The 21,209-nt window shown below is 58.4% G+C and overlaps 1 protein-coding gene across 1 annotated transcript in view; it reads right to left on the reverse strand.

Moving 5' to 3' along the window:
• The window catches only part of LOC110574739 (RAP1 GTPase activating protein), a 46,793-nt gene that overhangs the window by 13,372 nt on the left and 12,212 nt on the right, over positions 1 to 21,209 (reverse strand). Inside the window, 11 exon segments of the mRNA XM_044913897.1 lie at positions 885 to 1,014; positions 1,146 to 1,246; positions 1,476 to 1,559; positions 2,639 to 2,692; positions 3,071 to 3,149; positions 3,429 to 3,532; positions 5,601 to 5,786; positions 6,275 to 6,313; positions 7,286 to 7,333; positions 8,284 to 8,319; positions 14,536 to 14,629. Coding sequence (XP_044769832.1) covers positions 885 to 1,014; positions 1,146 to 1,246; positions 1,476 to 1,559; positions 2,639 to 2,692; positions 3,071 to 3,149; positions 3,429 to 3,532; positions 5,601 to 5,786; positions 6,275 to 6,313; positions 7,286 to 7,333; positions 8,284 to 8,301 — 843 coding nt within the window. The 5' untranslated portion in view covers positions 8,302 to 8,319; positions 14,536 to 14,629.

The raw sequence follows: 21,209 nt of genomic DNA on the forward strand, positions 1-21,209 counted from the left end.
TAGTTTTCTTGGAATCCTGTGGCAGATGAGGAAATGGAGGCCAAGAGAGAAGGGACTTGCAAGGCCCTGCTGTGAGTTGGAGGATGTGAACCCAGGGCTCCTGGGCCCCAGGCTCTACCTCTCAGCCCTCCTTCTGTCTCAATACCCCAAACACAGCCCCTCATGAACAGAGAGGTTCCACTCAGCATATACACTTATGTTGCTGAGATGAACAGAGGATCCTCTTAGAAGAAACTTAAAGGACACTAAACACAAATATTTCCATTTTTCTCACGCTACCCTTTTATCCCCCTGGGCTGGGGGCACAGGGTCAAATGGACAGCCCTTCAGGAAGCTTGGAATAGGTGACAAATTTCGGAGTTCAGCTCCCAGAATATGCCCTGCACTTTCTCGCCTCCAGGCCTCTGCAGAAGGTGGAAGCCATCTTCTCCACCTGGAACATTCCCCCTCCTTCTCCCAGCTCCTTTGGGGCCTAGAAATCATTTTGTCTTAAAAGCTTTTCTTGACTCCTACCTCTGCCAAGTTTAAGTGCCCCCATGTGACCCCACAATGCCTCTCCCTGTAAAAACACTAACTCCCATTTATTGAGCTCTCGTTATGTACCAGATGCTGTTCTAGCCACTCAGTATGCATTCCTGCACGGACGCTCACTTACGAGGGCAATGCCATTATCATCCGCATTGCATGGATGTGGAAACAGACTTTCCCGACATTATAGCAGCGTGTCACCCTGCCCCCACGAGAGCCCACAAGTAGGGGGAATGGATCGTTGCCATGTCTATATCCCAGGGCCCCTTGAACCTGGTGTGGTGAACACTGAACGGACAGGCAGATGGGGGGACAGGAGGACAGGGGGGAAGCAGGTGGGTGGGTGCCCAGGCTACCTGCTGGGCGTCCCCTTCTGTGTAGGGCAGCTTGGTGGACACGTGAAACATGATCTCCTTGTTGCGGAAGGTGCAGTACACAGACTCGGTCCCCGTCTGCCCGTGGGTCACGTCCAGGCCTCCTCGGAACCTGCCCCACGCCCCCCAGGCCACGGCTCAGTCTCCAGCCCCAGCCAGGCCTCCATGGGGCCAGGACGGGGCTCCCTCCCTGCCCAAGGGCACAGGTCCAATTAAGTGATGCTCTTCCCACCTAATGCTCACCCTTTAAAGTCCTGCAGTTTGACCTTCTGGCCCAGAAATTCGAGAAACTCCACGAAGGCGGGGCTTTCCTCATTGGTGCTAAAGAGCTCTTCCTCGGAGGTCTGGGGACACAAGGAGGGCAGAGGTCACTGAGCTGGCGCCCCTGAGCAGCCTCCGCCCCCCACCCCCCACTCACATCCAGAGCAGGCTGGGAGGAGGACCTCCGGGCACCCGCCCCCTCAAGCTCCTGGAAAGCACAGTCCCTGGGCAGGAGCCCTCACTGGCAAAGGTCTGAGGCCCCAGATTCACGGCCAGGCGGGCGGGGGAGGCGGGAGGAGGGGGTGAGCGCACCTGTCCAAGCTTCTGATATATGACTCCAAACTTGAAGTTATTGCTGATAACATGCTCGTCAAAGGTGACGATGAGGCGGGAAGCCTGGGGGGGAGAGGACCAGGGGTGAAATGGGCCGCTTTCACAAGCTGCTGTTTATTGCTCTGACTCCGTGCTAAGCTCCCTACCGGGTACTCTACCCGTGTCCTCTCATTTCATCTTCACGACAAGCCCGTGAGGGAGACGCTGCTGCTGTCCCCATTTTACAAATGAAGAAACCAAGGTTCAGAGAGCTTAAGTAACTTGTGACTTGCGTCAGGTCAACTGCCCGCGAGTGGCAGAGCTGGGACTTGAACTCACGACCAAAGCTGAAGCTCACTGCCCTTGAGTCTTGCCCACAGGCCCTCACCTGAGTCCGTTCTGTAATACGCACTTGTTCCTTGGCTCCTCTGTAAACCCACAGCATTGTTCTCGAATGAGTCAAGCCCCACCAACCTGCTGTGGGGCCTTGAGGCGTTCCCCTTACCTTGGGCCTCAGTTGCCTCTTCTGTACCTGAGAGGTAACATCTGATTTCGGAGGCCCCTTCCTTTGGGGGACCTTTCTTGGACCATAGCATCCCCTTGTTCCAGGACTCAGTCAGAGCCACGAGGGCTGACATGTCTTTCAGGGCCACCTCTTCCAGGAAGCACCCCTGACTCACTCAAGACAAGCCCCGCTGCTTTCCCCACGAGGCCACAGTGCGTCAAAGCCGGCGCCAGAGCTGGGAGCACAAGCCGCTATCTGGGGGGCGGCATTTATGGAGGCCCCTGCTTGTTCCCTCTCCCCGCGTCCCCTCGGGTCAGAAGGCAAGGCCAAGCGGAGTCCCCTGGCTCAGGAGCACTGACTGCCCTTGGGAGGGTCCCCAAATGGCATGAGAGTTCCGGGAAGTAAGGCCTGCCTCCAAGGTGGATGACGCTACAGTTAAAAGGCGGGCCTCCTTCATCTGCTGTGCGTTGCCAGATAAGGCACAGGGCCATTGTGGTCCTCTGCTTCCTCTTCTGCAAAAGTAGACTTTGCACAGTTGTTGTGTGGATTAAATGAGCGAACTTGGGGGGAATACCCTGCGCACAACAGGTGCCCCATAAATGCTCAGTTCCCCAGTTAGCCACCCAGCCCAGGGCGCGGGGCCCAGATGCAGCCGTACCTTGGGGTAGAGCACAGGGTAAAAGCGATCCACATTCACATCTTCACACACCAGCTGCAGGGAGAAGGGAGGGGCTGAGGGGAGGGCCTCTGGGCCTCCCCGGTCACCATCTGGGGAGGTTATAGCAGCGGAAAGGAGAGGGAGCCGCCGAGTCTGCAGCAGGACTGGGGGCTCACTGCTGCTCAGGAGGGGGTGAAGAGAACTGGGGTCCCCTTATCCGAAGGTGCTCTGAAGTGACCAAAAAGCACACGGGCCGGGGACAGGAGCCCAGACCACACAGCCGCATGCCAGTGTCATGGGACACAGGAGAGGTGGGACCTCGGAGGCAGGGCTGCAGCGGCAGGGCTAGGACCTGGGGCTCAAGAGGACAGCGTGCACAGGCAAAGCCACACCCGGCTGTGAGCCCACCTGGGGTGCCCAAACAGGCCTCACCTTTGCCATCTGGACCACATTGGGGAACTCAGTGAGGCAGGAGATGGGGATGACATCATGGTGTGTCCGGCACTTGGTCCTGGGAGGATAAAGGCCACGCTGAGGGGCTAGGCGGCGGGAGAGAGAGACAGAAGCCCCTCCGCACAGAGTAAGCCCAGAGGGGACACATCCCAGGGAGAGGGAAGACCAGAGGTGGTAATGGGGCCAGGCCTGGCTTGCGGCAAACTCACTGAGCAACCCAGGCAAATCCCTGCCCTCACTGGGCCTTGATGAGAAGAGTGGGTACAATGAGCTGGGCTTTTAGACTGTAAGACCTCAGCCCTCCCTACTTTTGCAGGGTCCCCTCAGCCCCCCTCACCTGAGCAGCAGCCGGAGGTGCTCCTGGTCCCCGATGACATCATACTTGAGTGAGAAGACAAGGTGGCCCAGGGCAGTGTCCAGTGAGTAGTAATTGAAATGCTCCTGTGGTGGGAGGCGGGGGCCCGGAGAGAGGGCAGAGCTGAGCTTGGGGCTTCCAGAAACCAGACCAGAAAGCCAACTCACTCCCAGATGGGGGTCCTTCACCAAGCAGCAGGTGCCATGGCTAATGGCAAACTCTGCATCAGATAGACCTGCATTCAAATCCCTGCTCTGCCACTTGCCAGCTGGGTAGCCTCACCTCTCTGCCTCAGTTTCCCACTCGGTAAAATGGGAGGCTAACTACCTTGTGGGATGGTGGCAGGGACTGAAGGAGATAAACAGCCTAGCAGAGAGTAGGTGTTCAATGAATGTTTGTCCTCATCAAAGACAGGACCACATCTGTACCTGCATACCTATCTCCCAGACTCTGCCCTTCTCAGAGCTGGGCACACAGTAGGTGCTCAATAAAAATCATCTGACTGATGGCTCAGCTTGTGGCTCTGTGGCCCCTGAAGCCAGGGTCCATGAGAAACAGGAAGTGAAACCTCTCATGAACACACTGGGCGCCTCACCGCGCGGGTTCCCACCCTCCTTCCTCACCTGGAGGAGCCACAGGGCTGGGAAGAAAAACTGCAGCGGGCCCAAGGGGGAGCTGCGGCAGGAATCATCCCCCAGAGAGGAGCCTGGGGCTGGCACCTCTGGATGGGGAAGTCCTGAAGTCAACGGCAGACTGGCAGTGCCAAGATATCCCACCCCAGCCTGGCCCCGACTTCCACTGCTGGCCCCGGCCCTGGGAGTGGGGATGGCTCCCGGCCACACCCACCCCAGGAGTCATACTGGAAGTTAACGCCTGTTGAAATGGGAACACCTGTGCTCAGAGGGCAGGTGGAGAAAGGGGCAGGGGATGTGCCCCACAAATCCGCAGCTCCGGGACAGTCTGAGTCGACCTGGAGCCGAGAGTCCCCCCAAGCCCTGCCTCGGCACAGAGCGATGGAAACCCCCAAATGCTTGGCGCCGACTGCAGATAGGGAGTGGCAGGCGCTTGGCGCTGAGGTCTTCAAGTCCCTTGAGCTAGGAGTTTGAGCCCTCCCAGCGCATCTTAATGGAACATCAGCCGGAGCTAGGTCCAATTCCTAGCTCGGTAATTGTGTGACCTTCACCAAGACACTTGACCTCTATGAGCCTCAGTTTCCTCTTCTGTAAAAACTAGGACAATCCTGATCTCGTAGAGTAATTATGAAGACATAATAACAGCTACCACTGATTAAGTGCTCACTATATGCCTAGCATGGTTCTCATGCTTTACACGTGCTTTTATAATCCGAGTTTTTACAGATGAGGAAACAGGCTCAGGAAGATTAAATAACTTGCCCAAGGTCACACCATCAAAAAATGGAAGAGCCCAGATGCACACCCAGGCCGTGAGACTCCAGAGCCCACACCTCTCCCCACCACCTGGGCTGTAAAATGGCACAGAAACAGGACCTGGCATGGGGCCCGACACACACTGGATCCCAGCATGTGACCTCCCCTCCAGCTCCCACAGTCTCACCCGCTGACTGACAAGTTTTCACAGGGCGGGACCTCTGCTCTGGGGCTGGAGATGGGGCAGGGGTTTGCATCGGTCCACTGCACTGTTCTCCCAACCCTGACCTAAGGGCAGGGCCTGAGTCTCTTCTGTTTGCTGCCGCATACCTGGTGCCTAGAACGGGGCTGAGCACACAGCTGGTGCTCATTGCTTGCCAACCTTGACTGAGCACTCGCTTTATGCCACACACCATTCTAAACACCTTACAAGCATTGCTCTCGTTAAAGCTTTGCAGCAACCCCATGAGGTGGGTGTCATCACCATCTCAGTTTTTATGGATGAGGAGACAGAGGCACAGGGAGGGTAAGTGACTTGTCCAGCGTCTCATGTAGCAAGTGACAGAGCCAGGGTCACGCCATGGTGGAGCCTCTGCTGTTAACCACTATGGCATAATACTGCCTTTTGCAATAAATGTTTGTTGAATGAATGCGTGAATCCACCACAAATGTTTCGAGACCTGGGACTCGGGGACTATCACCCAGCCCCAGCCCATGGGTTTGGCTGCTTCCCAGGCCCGGGCCCCATCACCGGTGGACTACCCACCTTGCCAAGAAAATGCTTCCGGTAGATGCGGGCTGTGGGGTTACACTCGAGCTTCACCTTGGTCGTGGGTGACTGCAGCGGCTCTGTCTCCGGGACGCTGGTGATTTCGTGGTTGGTGCCTTCAATCCAGTAGCCCCCGAACTGGGGCAGCAGGATGAGGGGGAAAGGTCCTTCTCGCCCTAGGACCTGAAAGAGGACTCAGCTGAAAGCCACCCACTCTGCACCCTACCAGGGCCCCGGGCCCCCCCCCCCCAACTCAGACTGGGCCACTTCTGCCATGGCTCAGGAGTGCCAGGGAACGAGCCAGAGCCTACATGGGCCTCAGGGCTTGCATCCCTCCACCCCCCAGCAGACTTGCTCCAGCCACTCTCCTCCTACTGCAAGCACAGACCCAGGCTGCATGGAACCCTGTGTTACAGTCTCCAAGGATGAGGACTTGGGGGAAGGTAGAGTTGGGAGCATGACCTTGGCCATGAGGCTGGAAGGTTTGGATTAGAGGTCTAAAGGTTCACAGGGGCTCTGAAGACTTGGGCCAGTAAGCTGAGGCTCCGGTGCCCACAGCAAGGCCTGCGATCAGGCTCCTGGCAGGGAGGAGGACCTGAGAATCCAGACTCCCTTTGTGGGCACCTCTGGGTCTCAGGGTGGGGATGGGCTCAGTGGGTGCAGCCAGTTACCTCATGGACGCTCGGGTAGGGAATGTAGTCCTCCTCCGTCTACAAAACACAAACAGGGCAGAGACCCAGCTGGGGTGGGGTCTTCACCCTTTACTTATTTCCAGCCTCCCCAGAATGCTCCAAAGTTCAGCCAGCCATCTGGGCTGGGAGTGTGGATGGGGCTGTATCATCTCCCCAGGGCTTGCCTTGGGGTGACCCCTCGAGGCAGAGGCTGAGGCAAACTTAGCTCCCGCAGTGCTGGCAGCCTCCTCCAGGGCTCTTTCTGCCTTGGGAAAAAGGCTCACTGCTCCCCAGAAGAAACCTCGGGACCAGTGGTTCTCAGTGCATCAGAATGGCCTCCAGGACTCCTTAAACACACAGCTGTGCCCCACCCCCAGTTTCCCAGGGTCTGGGTGGGGCCCCAAATTTTACATTCTTTTTTTTTAAGAATTTACATTCTAACGAGCTCCCAGGTAATGCTGATGCTCCTGGTTTGAGAACCCCTGCTCTGGACAAAGTATCAGGCATATGCCCACGGACTCCCCCTTCAACCCTCACCTTGAAGCTCTGGGCCCACCTCGCCCCACCCCATGCCCAGCCGCCAGTCTTCTTGGATTGTTGAGGTCCCAAATAAACCACAGAACCATATGCCTATCTGGAGGGGAGGTGGGACTCCCACCCCAAGAAAATTCTGAGTCTAAGAGCCTCCTCCCATCTCCTTCCATCCCCCGCCTCCTGTCTGTCTCCTCACAGTAGGCTCGGGGGAAGGTGGCTGGGGGGTTAGGGGGGTCGGGGAGGGGGGCAACGAGGCCACCCCTCCCATCTCCTCCTCTCCCCCCCCCCCATCAGCCTTCCCAGGCAGAAGCCCCCTGGGTCCTGGGTTTGCGTTTCCCTGCAATGGCTGATCACGCCCGGGGAGGGAGTCTCCCCATCCCTTCCAGGTCCCAAGCCCTTTGGAGAGGCTGCTCAGGAAGCAGATAGTACGGGCAGACAGCCACAGAAAGGTGGGGTGGGGCCATGGTTCCAACCTACTTTGAGGGGTGGTGGGAAGGAGCATCGTTGTTCATCCATCCTGCTTCCCTGCAGAGAGAAGGGAACACATCCTGTTACACCCCTCCCACGCCTGCTACCAGCACTGCCAGCCCACTGGAGGCTCACAGCCCTGTGAAGGGGAAAGCCCGGCATGTGGGGGTACTCCAGGGTGCTGGGCACTTGGTTATCCAGGCCTCTGCAGGGAGAGCTGGGGGCTCTGTGTGGGAATGTGTGCCGCTGGGACTGAGGGCAGGGGTGGCCTGCACGCACTAGTGCGTGAGTGTGGGGTGGAGGCCACTGCATCTACAAAGATGTGTGTTTTGAGAGAGAGAGGAAAGGGACAGAGGGGGAGAGAGAGAGAGAAGGAGGGGAGAGGTAGAGATGGAAAAAGAGAGAGGCAAAGAAACAGGAAGGTGCAGAAGAGAGGGTTTGGAGGGCGAACTGACATGTGGGGGGAAGCTCCTGAGGTTTGTTCAAGTTGCCCCACCTCCCACACGTACCCATGCATCAGACAGAGGTCTGGAAGACCAGGGCTGGGAGTGGAAGGTGGGCAGGGGTCAGGTAGAGGGGGTGGGGCACATCCCCTTGCCTGTGCCCTGGCATCTGTCCCTCGTCCCATTCGACATGGGGGTCCTGCAGAGCCTGGGATGCCTCTTGGGGGATGGGAAATGTGTGTGAATGTGTGGGGGTGGGTTAGGATGAGCCACTGATCCCAGCCCTGCTGGGGACCTACACAGGGACGGGAGCAGGGGAGACACAAGTGGGGTCTGGGCCCATGGGTCAGACAGGGAATTAGCACTCCTAGTCCCCATCCTCTACTCAGACCCCCAGCCCGAGGGCTCAGGACAATGTACTGCCACCACCTCCTCCCAGAACAGTCTGCTGAGGGCTCCTGGCCCGTCCTCAGAGAGGAACAGGGCTGGAGATATAGCAAGGGCCCCCACTCCAGCCCAGCCCCCTCTGCGGCTCCCCAAAATGGGCAACAGAGCCAACCTCACCTGCATCTTCTCAATCATCTCAAACAGATCTGTGTTCTGCAACAGAGATGGAGGAGGGCAGGTCAGTCCTCAGGACCAGCCCCGCTGACCCTGCTAAGCCCCCGAGGAGTCTCCACCCACCCCCAGCCCTCCCGGTCCCCCCAACTCTAACCAACCACCGTGGGCCTGTCTGAGCAGCAAGCGGGAGTGGAGAAGGCACTGTAGAAGGGAGCTCAGGGCAGATGACCAGCAGGGCTTGACCAACTGCTTAGTGACGTCAGCCCAGGGCCCAGGGCCCTCCCCTGGCAGTCCACCCCACTCGGTCCCCTTCCCAGTGTAAGGAGGCTGCTGCCTCAGACCCGGACGGATGTGACCCTCAGGGAGAGACACATCTCCCCCACGTCACTGCAAGTTTGGCAGTGCCAGGACAGGCCAAGTACCCCAGGTCCCAGCGCCAGAGAGGAGACAGTGGGGATCCTCAGGAGGGTCTGTGGTTCCACCCGCCTCTCCTGGAAGAGGGCCCCACCCTCACCCCCCTGCAAGCAGTATGAGTCGGTGGGGGGGGGGCTGTCCGGGGAGACAGCGCTGGGATGTCCCACTGGCTCAACAGCTGTGTGTGAGTCCTCGCGCGTCCCCCGGCCCCTCCCGCTGCGGCCACCCTCTGCCAAGGGCAGCCAGGGCACACACAGGGTTACTCGGGGCATCTGCCAGCTAGGCTCCGCAGCGCCCGCCTCTCCAGCGCCAACTCCCTGCAAGCCTTCCTGGAAGGCGGCTTCCTAGCCCATCAGCGCCGCTGGGGGCTGGGCCTGGGAAGCCCCCCCCACCCCGCCCCCGGGGTCTCCACGATAGTGCCCCTTCCCCAGCACTTCCAAGGCCTCCACTCATTTGGCTCCTGCCGCCCAGTGGGGGCCCTGCCTGAGCTCACACACATGTGCTATGGGCTTGCACACCAGGAAACACATACTCTCTCTTTCTCTCCCTCTTGCTTGAACACACACAGCCTTGTGCAGCAATATTTAAACACACCCTCACCGTACCAAAGAAAGCAAACACACATAAACCGCCCCCCCCCCCACAAACCCAGGGGGTCTGTGCACACCAATCCTGAGCCTCAGAGCCATATGCTAACACACAAATACACATGTCAGTGTCCTAAATCACACAAGAGCACACCCACTCACACACACACAGGTCCATCCCACAAAGCCAAACACACAGATACCAACCCACCCCTGTGCAGATGTGCACATCAGTAATTGAACACGAAGCTACACAAACACCACAAAACCACTCTCACATCTGTGCACCGAGAGACACAGTAACATGCACTCGCAGATGTCGGCAGCTGCGTTCACAGAAACTGTGAACCCACAGAGAAGCTCACCTTTCCCTAACAGAGTCACACACCCTGGTAACACACATGACAGACCCGACCCCGCAACACTGAGTGAGTTTTGAGGGAAAAAAAGTGCTCAGCCACTGTGGAAGTGGTTCATCGGCAAGAGTGAGGGGCACAGGTCTGACGCGCACACACCACCCCCTCACGCTCACTGGAGTGCACACTACCCATCACAGGCACACACACAGCGTGAGGACCACCAGACACAAACACCCCATGTGCACACGCAGAGGCCTGCCCCCAGAGGCAAAACCCACCCTGTAAGTGCACTCCGAGAGTCCACGGGAGACACGGACCCATGGTCACCTATGGCCACACCCAACACCCTGAGCTTGGAAGAGACAATTCCCCAGGCAGCTACAGCAGAAACCACTGACACACCTGCAGTCCAGGTAGACAAACACAACTGTTAACTCAACATCCTGTACAATAGCAACATGGGCATCTGTGCCTGGGTCACCCAATCTGAGCCCAGCACAGTCCCAGCAGTGATGTGGGCGCATTATTGGCCTCCCGAGCACCCCACTCAGGGTGACCCGAGGGAACAATGGCCAGGAACAATGCACAGGGAGTCACAGCCACATAAACACTGACACATGGGACTGTCACCCGGAGAGCACACACAGCAACAAGTGACACCCACAGTTACAGCCTCGCGGGCACAGCAGATGCCCCAACACGTGGCAGACGGTGAGCGAAGGGGCCCAGAGCACCACGCAAAGTTACACTGTGACATTGAGACCCCTCCTAAAGGGCGCAGGGGACGGTGAAGTGGTCCCGAGGCTAACAGACACACGGATTCACGCACGCACACACAGCGCCACGGTAGCCCGGAGCCACGGTGCCGCCATGGGCACTCCGATCCGGGGGCGGTTCGAGAAAGAGCCCAAGGCCCGGGACCCCAGGGCAGGGCTGCGCCCTGTGGCCGCCGTGCCCGGGTGTCAGCCCAGAAGCTAACACACCCTCCATGACGGAGCCTCGCACACCGCCCTGGCTAGGGCAGAGCCTGCCCGGCTTCGGGCAAGTCGGGCTGAGCCGGCTCCCGCAGACCCCCTCGGCCAGGCCGCCCTCGCCCTGGTCCTCACCTGCCAGCCGGCCCCAGCGGGCAGCGAGCCCCTCCGCGGACGGCCGGGGGGCGCCAGGGGCCGCGGTTGCGCCATCCCGAGCCTGGCCCGGCCGGGCCCCCGCCCCGGCGGCGCTTCAGCTGGCCCGGCCGGCTCCCGCCCGCGCGCGCCCCGGCCCGGGCCCCGTAGCGCCGAGCTCCGCGCTCTCGGCTCCGGGCTCCCGGGGGCACACTGCCTGAGCCGGGCTCGCCCGGCTGCCGGGCCCGGAGGGGGCGGGGCGCCAGGTACGGGCGGCGCGGGGGCGTGGCTTCGGAATTCCGGGGTGGGGACACCGGAGGCCCCGCCCCCCGCGCCGCCCGGCCCGCGGTCCCCGGACACTGCGCCTGCGCCCTCGCCCGCGCGCTCTCTGCTTTCCCCGTGGAGCCCCCAGGCTGTATTCAGCGGGCCCCTACCCTGCCTTCTCTGTCTTCCCAGACTCTGGCTATCCCGCCTCAGGGCCGGGGTTCTTGGGACAGGCTGTGAAGCTGGGCAGGAAGAGGAGAAGACTACCTCGTAGACAGAGGGCTCTCCTTGAGCATTTACTTAATGTTGCCCTCTTAGCAAGGATGACCTCTCCCCACAATCCAGGAGGTACGAGTGTCATCCCCATTTTACGGAATAGAAAACTGGATTCAAGAGGTGAAATATCATGCTCAGGTTCACACAGCTAGGAAAAGACAGAAACTGGGAATCCAGGGAAAGGCCTGGAGCCGCTCTCCCCTCCCTCCTCATCTCCCCCCACCTCCTAATGTCTGCCAGTGACTGGCCTGTGCCCTCCCTTCCCCAGGTGCTATGCCCACACAGGACCCTAACTGCCCTGATCCTGGGGGAGGGAGGGAACAGGGACTGCCAAGACTTCAGGGTTCTAGCACTGGCCTCGCTACAACTTGCTGAGCGGACTTGAGAGAGTCCCTGCCGCCTGCATAGGCTTCAGTTTCCCCATCTGAAGAACATAAGGCCCTCAGTTTTCCCACCTCTGCAGGCCCTTCCAGCTGGCCCTGCATCGTGTCTGCCACTGTACAGTAGGGGCAGGGCCAGGCCCTCAGCACGCCTTCCCCAGACAGGTACTGGAAAGCAGCAAGTGCTTCCTGAGCTGTGGCCAAGTCGACAACAGCTGCTTTGGACCGTGCAGGGGCAGGGCTGCCCACCAGCTCAGTGCACAACCTCTCATCAGCTTCTTGGAGAAGCTGTCAGCGCCTGCCCGCCACCCTGCGTCTCCAGGGCTAAGGGCTCCTGGAAGGAAGGCACTGGACCTTTCTTTCCTCCAGACCTGGCTCTGGGTCAGGTTGGAGCCCGGGGAGCCGGCAGGAACTCTGGAGATGTGTGTTCCAGACACGGTGTAGTTTTGTTTTTAATAATTAACAGCAGCAAATATTGATTTATGCAGGCACTTCCAGGCCTGAGCGCTTCCAGGCACCCATCGAAATGCAGCCAGAGAAAATATCCATTCCCACACTGGGAGGAGGGGAGACCTGCTCGCATCACTGGAGACGTCTGTGTGACAGGCAGAGTGGAGGGTGTACACATATGTGCATGCAGCTGTATGTGTGTGACCCTGGGACCAGGCGTGGCTGTGTGTGCGTGGACATCCCGGGTATTTGTGTTTGTACATGTGTGTCTGTATACACATGCTTGTGTACATGTGCAAGTCTCTGAATACATCTGCAGACGTGTGAACGTGTCCAGGGACAGAGGTGTGGGGAGACTGTGAGGTACACGCGTGCAGATGTCTGAATTCCCGAGTGGAGAAATCCCTATGGCGGGGGCGGGGGTGTCAGGGTGGAAGGGCCCTGAAGAGCTCAGTGTGTGTACAAATGTGGTTTTCCAATGAGAGGGGAATGTCCCTTCTGGGAGTTCCGTCCTGCCCTGGGAACGTAACACTGCTGATACAGTTCAGCTTCCTGATTCCTGCTTTCCAAAGTTAGTTTCATAGTCATCACCCAGGTGTAAGTGGGCAAAGTGGGTAGAGAAGGAACTGTCACCTCTGTTTTACAGATGAGGAAACTGAGGCCCAGAGAGGAGCAGGGACTTGCCCACTGGCACAGGGAGGTGACTTGCCCCTCAGATTGGCTGCATCCACATGATAAATGTGCACAGACTTAAGGGTGCTGGAGAAGAGGCATGGAGAATGTGTCATAGGCCTGAGTCCCCTCAGCCCCACCACGGGTTTGCTGGGCATCCAGGGGGATCACTCACTCTCTGTACTCTGGTTTCCCTCCTTGTCAAAGGAGGATGATCCACAGACTGGGTCTTGCTTCTGGAGTAGGGGTGGGCTGTCAGGAGGAAGCGATTTGGAGCCCGCTGTCTGAGCTACGTTGGCAGAAATGGAGGCTTCTGTCTGACTGGGTGGAGGCCAGGAAGCCCGAGGGGAGGTGGCTCGGAGCTAATCCGTGAAAGGCAGCCCTAGGCTGTCGGAGCAGGCAGGACTCAGGGTGATGGGTTGTTCCTACCCTCATTTTCCTGATAGGAAGACTGAGGCCCAGGGAGGGGAAGCTATGGTCCAAGAGCACACAGCCCTTGGTGAGAACCAAGACCTCCTCCTGTATGCTTAGGGGGAGAGGGACTGGGGGCTTCATGAACTCAGGTGCCCTCGAGTTGCTCCCTTCCTGCCAAGCCCCAGGATCCACATGGCCCTGTCTTGGGCTTTTGCCCAGGCACAGGGAGCAGGCAAGGGTCTCAGGAATCCCCTGATGCTACCCTAGGACACTCAGTTGGGACCCCCTTGGAGGTGGTGGTCCCCCACAAGGATTAAGGTCCCTGGCCATATGCCTTCCTGGCTGAGGAGAGGTACGTGGCCCTTGGCCAGCCCTGAGTCTGCTATTTCCTGGCTGTGTGACCTTGGGAAAATCTCTCTGAGCATCTGGTTCCTCATCTGGAGAATGCCTACCCCAAGGTCTGATGAAATGCCCAAGAGGCATGATGTCTGTGGACATGCTTTAGAAACCAAAAAGTGTACTGCAGAAGTGAGGGCTTATGGCCTTCTGTATCAGGGAGGCCACAGGGCCAGGCACTCTGGTCATATAGCCTGAGTTCCGGTCCCGGCCCCATCATATCCTAACCTGTGTGTCTTTAAGCAAGGAACTTAACTTCTCTGAGCCTTGATTTTCTCATCTGCAAAATGGGACTAATAGCAGTAGCTATCACATAGTACTTATAGTCTGAGGATGGAATGAAATAGATTAATGCTGTAAAGCATTAAGTACCCACATGGCACATAGTAAATCTCAGTAAATGCTAGTGGTTGCTACTGGTATTCTGCTAAGTTGTTTAGTTACTCATCTCTCACCTGGACTCTGGCTCCTTGAGGGCAGGGTCTGTGTCAGATTGATTTCTGGCCCCGCAGCGCCCAGCACAAAAATCTGACACAAATCAAGTGCCGGGCAAACGTTTGATTCTGATGATCTCATTTCTAGAGCTCTTGCCGTGTGCCGGACATTGTGCATGGAATGTGTTACTGGTACTTTTTCATTTAATTCTCACGATCGCTCTGTGCCGGGCGCTATCATTATGCCCGGTCTACAGATGAGAAGGCCAATGGTGGTGTTGATAATGAAGGTGGTTGGCCGGTTTATTCCCAGCCGTTTTGCCCCCTCCCCAGCAGTGCTACAGACCCCGGTCCAACCCACCCAGGGGTGACAAGTGGTGTCCCCTCAGGGAGCCAAACCCTAAGCAGCATCTGCTTGAACATTTTACCCCTGTCCAGCGGTCCTTTTTAATGATCTCTCAGCCCCAGCGGTCCCCAGAGCAGGGGTAGTGGGAGGAGGCACTCACCTTGGGGTAGAGTGAAGCAGGATGGAGGGGAGCCAAGTCCGTGCGTGGCAGGTCTAATGCCTGAGGGAAGCGCTGGTTCTGCCCATCACTCCTCCTGGAAGACAGAAAGGGTCTGTGGTCAGGGAGAGCCCCAAGCTGGGAGATGGGTGAACTTTGGGAGGAAGAGTTGCTCTCAGAGTTGGGGGACAGATTTCATGGAGGAGGGGTCCTGGGTTTCCCAGGAGGAGGGAGAGGAGAAGCTTCTGGAGCAGGGTGGCCAAAGAGGCTCTCCTTCCCCAAAGATCAGGGATGTGGACAGGGTCTCTCCCCAAGTTCTATGTTAACCACCCCCCCCACACACACACACACATACTCCAGCCAAGAGGACATCCACAGCCCATTCTGAAGATGGGTAGACTGAGGCAGGGGACCGTGAGGCTTGCTGTGGAGGGCTGAGTCCTCTGACCTCCGTACTAAGCAGGGTGTTCAACCTCTATAGACCTCTCCCTGAGCCTTCAGGGAGACACAGCCTTAGGACTAAGAGAACACTTGGGCTATTGCTGTTCTTAATGACAATAACAACAGTAGACACCCACTGGGCCTACTGTGTGCCAGGCCCTGGGCCAAGCCCCTGTTTCCAGGCCTGAGGGCACAGACTCCTCACCACACTGGTAGTCTCACGTAACAGATGAGGACCCAGAGGCAGGCAGAGGTCACACAGCTGGTCAGGGGCAGAGCCAGCGTCTGTGTGAGGCCTGACTCCAAGTTCAGCCTCTTTGCCCACACCCACACCCCTCCCTGAGGAAAGGAAGCAGGTCTGGTGAGGGTGAAGTCAGCTCCTGTCACCTTAGAAAGCCTGCTGGGGAGGCTACCTCGGGGGTCACGGAGAGGAAGTGCCCAGTGGCTCCTGGAACCCAGGGAGCCCAAGGCCGGGTGAGCAGGCCTGGCTTCCCCTTGCCGCCTGGGGCCACCCTGACGTGGCTGCACCCCCGCCCCGGTCCCATCCACTGAGGCTGGTCCTGAGAGGGTGAATCATTCAGGCTGCCAAATGATCCTCAGCGGCCCACAGTGGAGGGCTTGAGTCAGGCGGGGCCAGGACTGCCACACCCTGAAAGGGGAAGGGCCTGCAGGAACCTGACCCAGGAAGGAGGCCCCGCAGCCTCTGAGCCCCGCCTGCTGACCTCCCTCAGCCCAGCCTCTCTGGTAGGAGAAGCGGCCCAGAGGAGCGGTCCACAGCCCCGCAGCACGCACCAGATGCCTCTCTGCCTCCCAGGGCTGCTAGCATCTTTAAAGTGGGGCCTACACTAAGCAGGGCTTGACCCAGAAAAATAGATATGGTGGCGTGGCATTTCAAGCAGTGGCATCAGTGTGAGGAGGGTATTCCCAGGCACTTACCTGTTGTGTGACCTTGAGTCAGTGACACACCCCTCCCAGCCTCTGCTTCCAAAAAAATTCATAGAACCTGGGCAGCTAGTAGGTCTTTACTCAATCAAGTCTTTGGTATTCATTCATTCATGGTAAACTCTGGGTCCCTGAGTTAGGGTCTCATTCGGTATTTGTTGAATGGATAAATAATGGAATGAGTCAATGAATGAATGGAGGTTGGCAGCAGGGAGGCACTGGAGGTTTGTGAGCAAGGAAAGAGCCTGAACTTAGGACCCTGCAGGTTGCAAGGCGTGCTGACCTGGTGAGAGACTGGAGCCGGGGGAGTAGAGAGAGTCCCACAGAAATGGTCCAGGCAAATTCCAAAGGTTGCCCTGAGGACTCTGTTGAGACCTGGGTCATGTGCCTGGAACTGTGTCAAGCATTTTTACACCCTCATTACACTTCTGGGAGATTGGCCTTATTTATCCCCCTTTTTATAGATGGAGACACTGAAGCTCAGAGAGATGAAGCCATTTCCCCTAGCAGGTGGGTGACAGCCTGAATGTAAAGCACACGCCCTTGACTGAGCAAGGCCAGTGCCAGTGGGATGGAGGGCAGAGGTTGCCCGGGGGCCAGGAAGTGCTGGGATCGCAGCCCCGGGGAACCTGGCTCCCCTTAGTGGTGGGGACATGGGGACAGTGGTCTCGGTGTGGCCCTGGCTGCCTAGTGGAGGTTGTGGCCCATGATCGAGCTATTCAAGCTCAGACAGTGGCTGCTACCGGTCAGTCTGGCAACAGCTCCCTAACACACTCCCCTTCCAGAACCCCCTCAGTCTGAGCTTCCCCATGTCCAGGTACCCATCCCACACAGGACTGCTCATGCTGGCACAGGACTAGGGAGGTCTCTCGAGACAAGGGGGGGCTGGGGTCTGACTTCCGTCCGGGACCCTGCCCCAAGGCTCTCAACTCTCTAGTTCCTGGCTGGCTAGAGTAGGCCCCTCCCAATAGGGCCCCCCTACCCCTGCCAGGCAACTCCTCCACCTACAAGGTCATTGCTGAGGCCCTAAAGGGCAGGAGACCGGGGGGACTCCACAATGGGGACAGAGCAGGAACTGGAGGCTCTGGGCCCTGCCTGCCCCATCCATCCCAGCCCTGAAGGACCAGAAGGACGGTAATCACAAAAGCCACAGCCCACCTGTGCCTTGTATGATTTCACTTAATCATCACCCCAACCCAGTGAGAGGCAGGGGCTCAAAAACCGCCTGCTTTTACACATGGGGAGACCGAAGCTCAGCAAGCTATGTTAATGTGCCCAAAGTCACATAGTGAAGGAGGCAGAGCAGGCACTGGAACGCAGGTTTGTCACTCCAGAGCCCAAGATCTGAACTTCACCACACGGGCGGACCCAGCAGGTCGCGTCAGAGAGGCAGTAACAGTAATAGCAAGGACAGCTAACGCTGACACTGGACGGAGGTGCCCTGGGCAGTCTCTGCTCTAACTGCTTTGCTGGGATTCAGTCTTTCAAAGGAGAGCACTAAGCCACAGACAGGTTAAGCAACTTGTCCAAGGTCACAATGAGAGTAAGTGAAACAGAGGATCTGAACCCTCAACCATCTGGGTCTAGGTGCCCTGATGCTACACTCTATTGACTCTGAATAGATACTACTTGCTCAATAAATAATTTGGCAAGGATGAATAAACTCAGCCTGTCTCCCCCCACCCCCGTTCCCTTGTCTCCACTCCCCCTCTCAGCGTCCCTCACCCTGTACCCATCTCACCCCCATCTTTCTAGCCCCCTCCATTCCCCTTCTGCCTCTGGCCTCTGCAGACCTCCCCCAACTTGGCCGTTTCCCTCCCTCTCGTGAACTTGAACCTCCGCCACTGCGCCCCCCGCCCCGCCCCGGTCTCTATCCCACCCTCCTCTCCTCCTGGTCTTAACCATTCTGTTCACATGGGGCTGCCCCTCCCCACTTCTTTGCAAACTTTCCTGACCCCATGGCCTGGCTCAGCTTAAAATGCTTTGCATCTCCCTGCACGTGCAGCAGCTGGGAGGTGCCTGGAGCATGCTGGGACACGGGGACCTCTCCCCTCTTTTCCCCTCCCCCTGCCATGACCAAAGTCGTATCTGCACAGCACTCTACAATCTATTGTCTCATCTGAGCACCCTGACAACTTTGTGAGGTTGAATATTATCCACCTTTTCTTCAGATAAGAAAACTGAGGCTCAGAGAGGTTAAGTGACAAGTCCATGGTCATACAGGGAAAGGGCAGAACAGAGGTTGTACTCCAGCCCAAGGTTCTTCCACTACACTCATCACAGCTGCTCTCAACCCAGAACCTCAGTCCAGTCACCCAGCCTTGGCTCCCAGTGGCTTCCCCAGGGCAGCCCTCCCTGGCTCCCGCAGCCACCACCAAGCATCTTCCCTAGGTCTAGATCCAGTCCTGCCCTGTCTGGTCTGGACACCTGCCTCCAGGTACAGGACACCTGGCCACAGGCAAAGGTGGCAGCCAGAGAGGAGGTGACTTGCCCAAGGTCACACAGAAAGCCTAAGCCATGCTGGCGTCCAGGCCAGGCACATTCCAGGGTCACCTTCAGGCCCTGGAGGTGCGTGGCCGTGGCCGCCAGCCAGCTGGCCCCAGCTCCCCACCCCGCGGGAGCACCCATCTCTCGCAGCAGTTGGGGGGGCGGCCCAGTGGCCCGACTCCTGAATGGGAGGGATGGGCCAGGCCGGAAGCCACTGCTGACAGCTCCCGGGTTTCTTGGCAACTGTCACTGCACCTCCTCCCATCCCTTATCTCCACATCGAGGTAACAATAATAATCTCACTGTCGTGAGTACAGCTCTTTGTACTTTTCCAAACTTGCTCTTTATCTGCTCACTCCTGGGAGTCTCACCGGAACTGGAGTGGGAGATAAGGCAGTCGCTAGGATCTCCAATTCCCAGAAGGATAAACCAAGGCTCGGAGTGGTTAAACCACCACCTCGAGGTCCCCCAGCAAAGCAGAAGCCGACTGGGGACAAGAACCCAGGCCTTCCGTCAGTCCAGGGCTCCAGAGCCGCACTGGGGTCCGGGGGGTGGGCATCTCAGGGTGGTTCCGCCCACTGCCAAACTGCAGGTCAGATCGAGGCGCAGTGGAGGGAGTTAGGTTAGGCTGAGGAAGCTGGCCAGATGCCTTCCTGGGTTACTTCTCCCCTGTTAGCCAGCTGGAGAGTTGGTGGGAGGGTCCTGTCTTTCTCTCCCTCTGCAAAATGAGGGCTAATATCCCCCCTTAGAAGCCGCTGTGAACCGCAGAGTAGAGTAAGCCCTAGAGAAGCATTTGCTATTATTATTATTATTATTATTATTATTATTATTATTATTAGCCACTCTCCCGGAGAACTCCACCCTTTCAGGGCACTAGAGCAGTGGCTGGGCTTTCCTGTGGGTATGACTTGACCCTGTGGCCACCCAAAGATAGCTGCTGGATGGAGGTCCCCAGGTGGGTGTGGCCCCTGCTGACTCTCCTAGCCTCATCTCCACACACACCCTCTTCCTGTCCGGCCCCAGTGGCCTTGTCCTAGCCTGGCTGGGCTGCAAGCAGTTTTGCAAATAAGACACACTGTTTCACTGCTGAGGCTCTACACAGGCTGTTCCCTCTGCTGGGGGCTCCCTTTTCCTTCTTTGGGGCCTGGTGAACTATTCATGCTTTAAAGTTCATCTTAAGCAGGTGAAACTCTGGTGGCCAGAGCAGGTGACATATGACCATCAAGACAGGAAGCCTGTGACAGGGAGCAGGGGAGCTGGACAGGTGCTGGACAGCACACATACAAGTTGGGAAACCAGAGGGCAGAGCAGGTACTCAGCTAGCCAAAGAACATCAGGCTGAGAAGCACTTGTGGGGGGCTAGCCCAGGACAGGGCCTGAGGGGTCCAGCCCAGCCCAGGGCTGGTCACCAGAGGCCAGGGTCCCTTGAGTCTCCCTGGTCTCCATGAAACCAACTGGTTCTACCAAGCTGATAACTCACATAGGGGACAGCAGAGGGCACAGACCTCAAGGGGAAAAGCAGGTGTGGAGGGCTACTCCTGTGGGCCCTCACCCCCCTGAGAGAAGCCCTCTGGATGGGGCGTGGGGGCTGCCTATATCTCCCAGCCGTGGTATCAGGTCTGAGGGGACTCTAATCTCCTGAAACCGGAGACTAGAGACTCCCTGGAAATGCCCCCTCCCCTGTGGGCCACAGAGGCCCATTGTCTCCAGTGCTCAACCGCACCCCCCCCCCAGTCCCTGGCCTTGCCAAGGTCCCAGGGAAGGTGGCCAGGGACAGCCCAGTTAGCAAGTTTCTGAAGCCAAGCCCAGGCAGCCCAGCCCCCTCCCCCCAAGGCGCACAGGGAGGGGAGGGACACAGACATGGCCACTCTTGGCTCTCCTTTCCCCAGACACTTTTGACCTCTACCAGGACTCAAGAGGGAGCATGTGGGTGGGGGAGCCGAGTGCGGGGATGTCACGTAGTCCTTACAACAACAACCCTGATGGAGGGCTGTTGTTACCATCACGGCATCTCAGAAATAAGCAAGCAGAGGCTCAGCAAGGTTGCAAGATGGGCCAGGGGTCCCACAACCACCAAAATGGTAGCGTTGCTGGGGCCCCCCTGGGAGTGGGGGGAGCAGGGCTCAGTCTCCAGGCTGGGCAGAGGGGGTGAGCAAGAACGCAGCACTTGGGGCCCCCACCCTCACTCCATGTTGGCTCAGCGCCAAGACACCCGGATGCCGGAGCCAGGCCTGGAGGTGGCCTCCTGAGCAAACAACAGGTTGGCAGCCCCGAGAGGAGGTCATGGGACCGGCCCCCACCCAGGGGCACAGCACCTAGGGCCTGGGCCTCCCATCCACCGGCTGCATACCAGCACCTCCTCTGCCCAGGTGGCCAGAGCTCCGCTGTGGCCTGGGCATGACCCCCTCCCCACCTCCACCCCCGCACCTCCCTGGGACGGACTCCTCCCTGCACTCGGGGCAGGGGGGAAGGTGTGACTCCGAGGTGACCTAGCCCAGGGGCCTCTACCTGCCAGGATAATGACAACAGCCGCTGACCCAGCCTGGTACTTTACAGTTTGCAAACTACCTCCTTCGCGCTCGACCTTTGTCAACAGCCTCACAAGGCACCTGAAGCAGACAGCGTTATCTGCCCCGTCCCACGCGGAAGAAACCTGAAGCCGAGATGGCGGGGGCGGCTTGCCTGCGGTGCCGCGCCTGAAGCTCCAACCCGCTGCTCCACTCTTGGCCCATGCCCGCAGGACGGGCCCCACTGACGGGCCTGCCACAGACTGCCACCCTTAGCACCCAGGGAGGCTGTGAGCAGGG

The sequence above is a fragment of the Neomonachus schauinslandi genome, chromosome 4 (genome assembly GCF_002201575.2).
Source record: "Neomonachus schauinslandi chromosome 4, ASM220157v2, whole genome shotgun sequence".
In the NCBI taxonomy this organism is placed as follows: domain Eukaryota; kingdom Metazoa; phylum Chordata; class Mammalia; order Carnivora; family Phocidae; genus Neomonachus; species Neomonachus schauinslandi.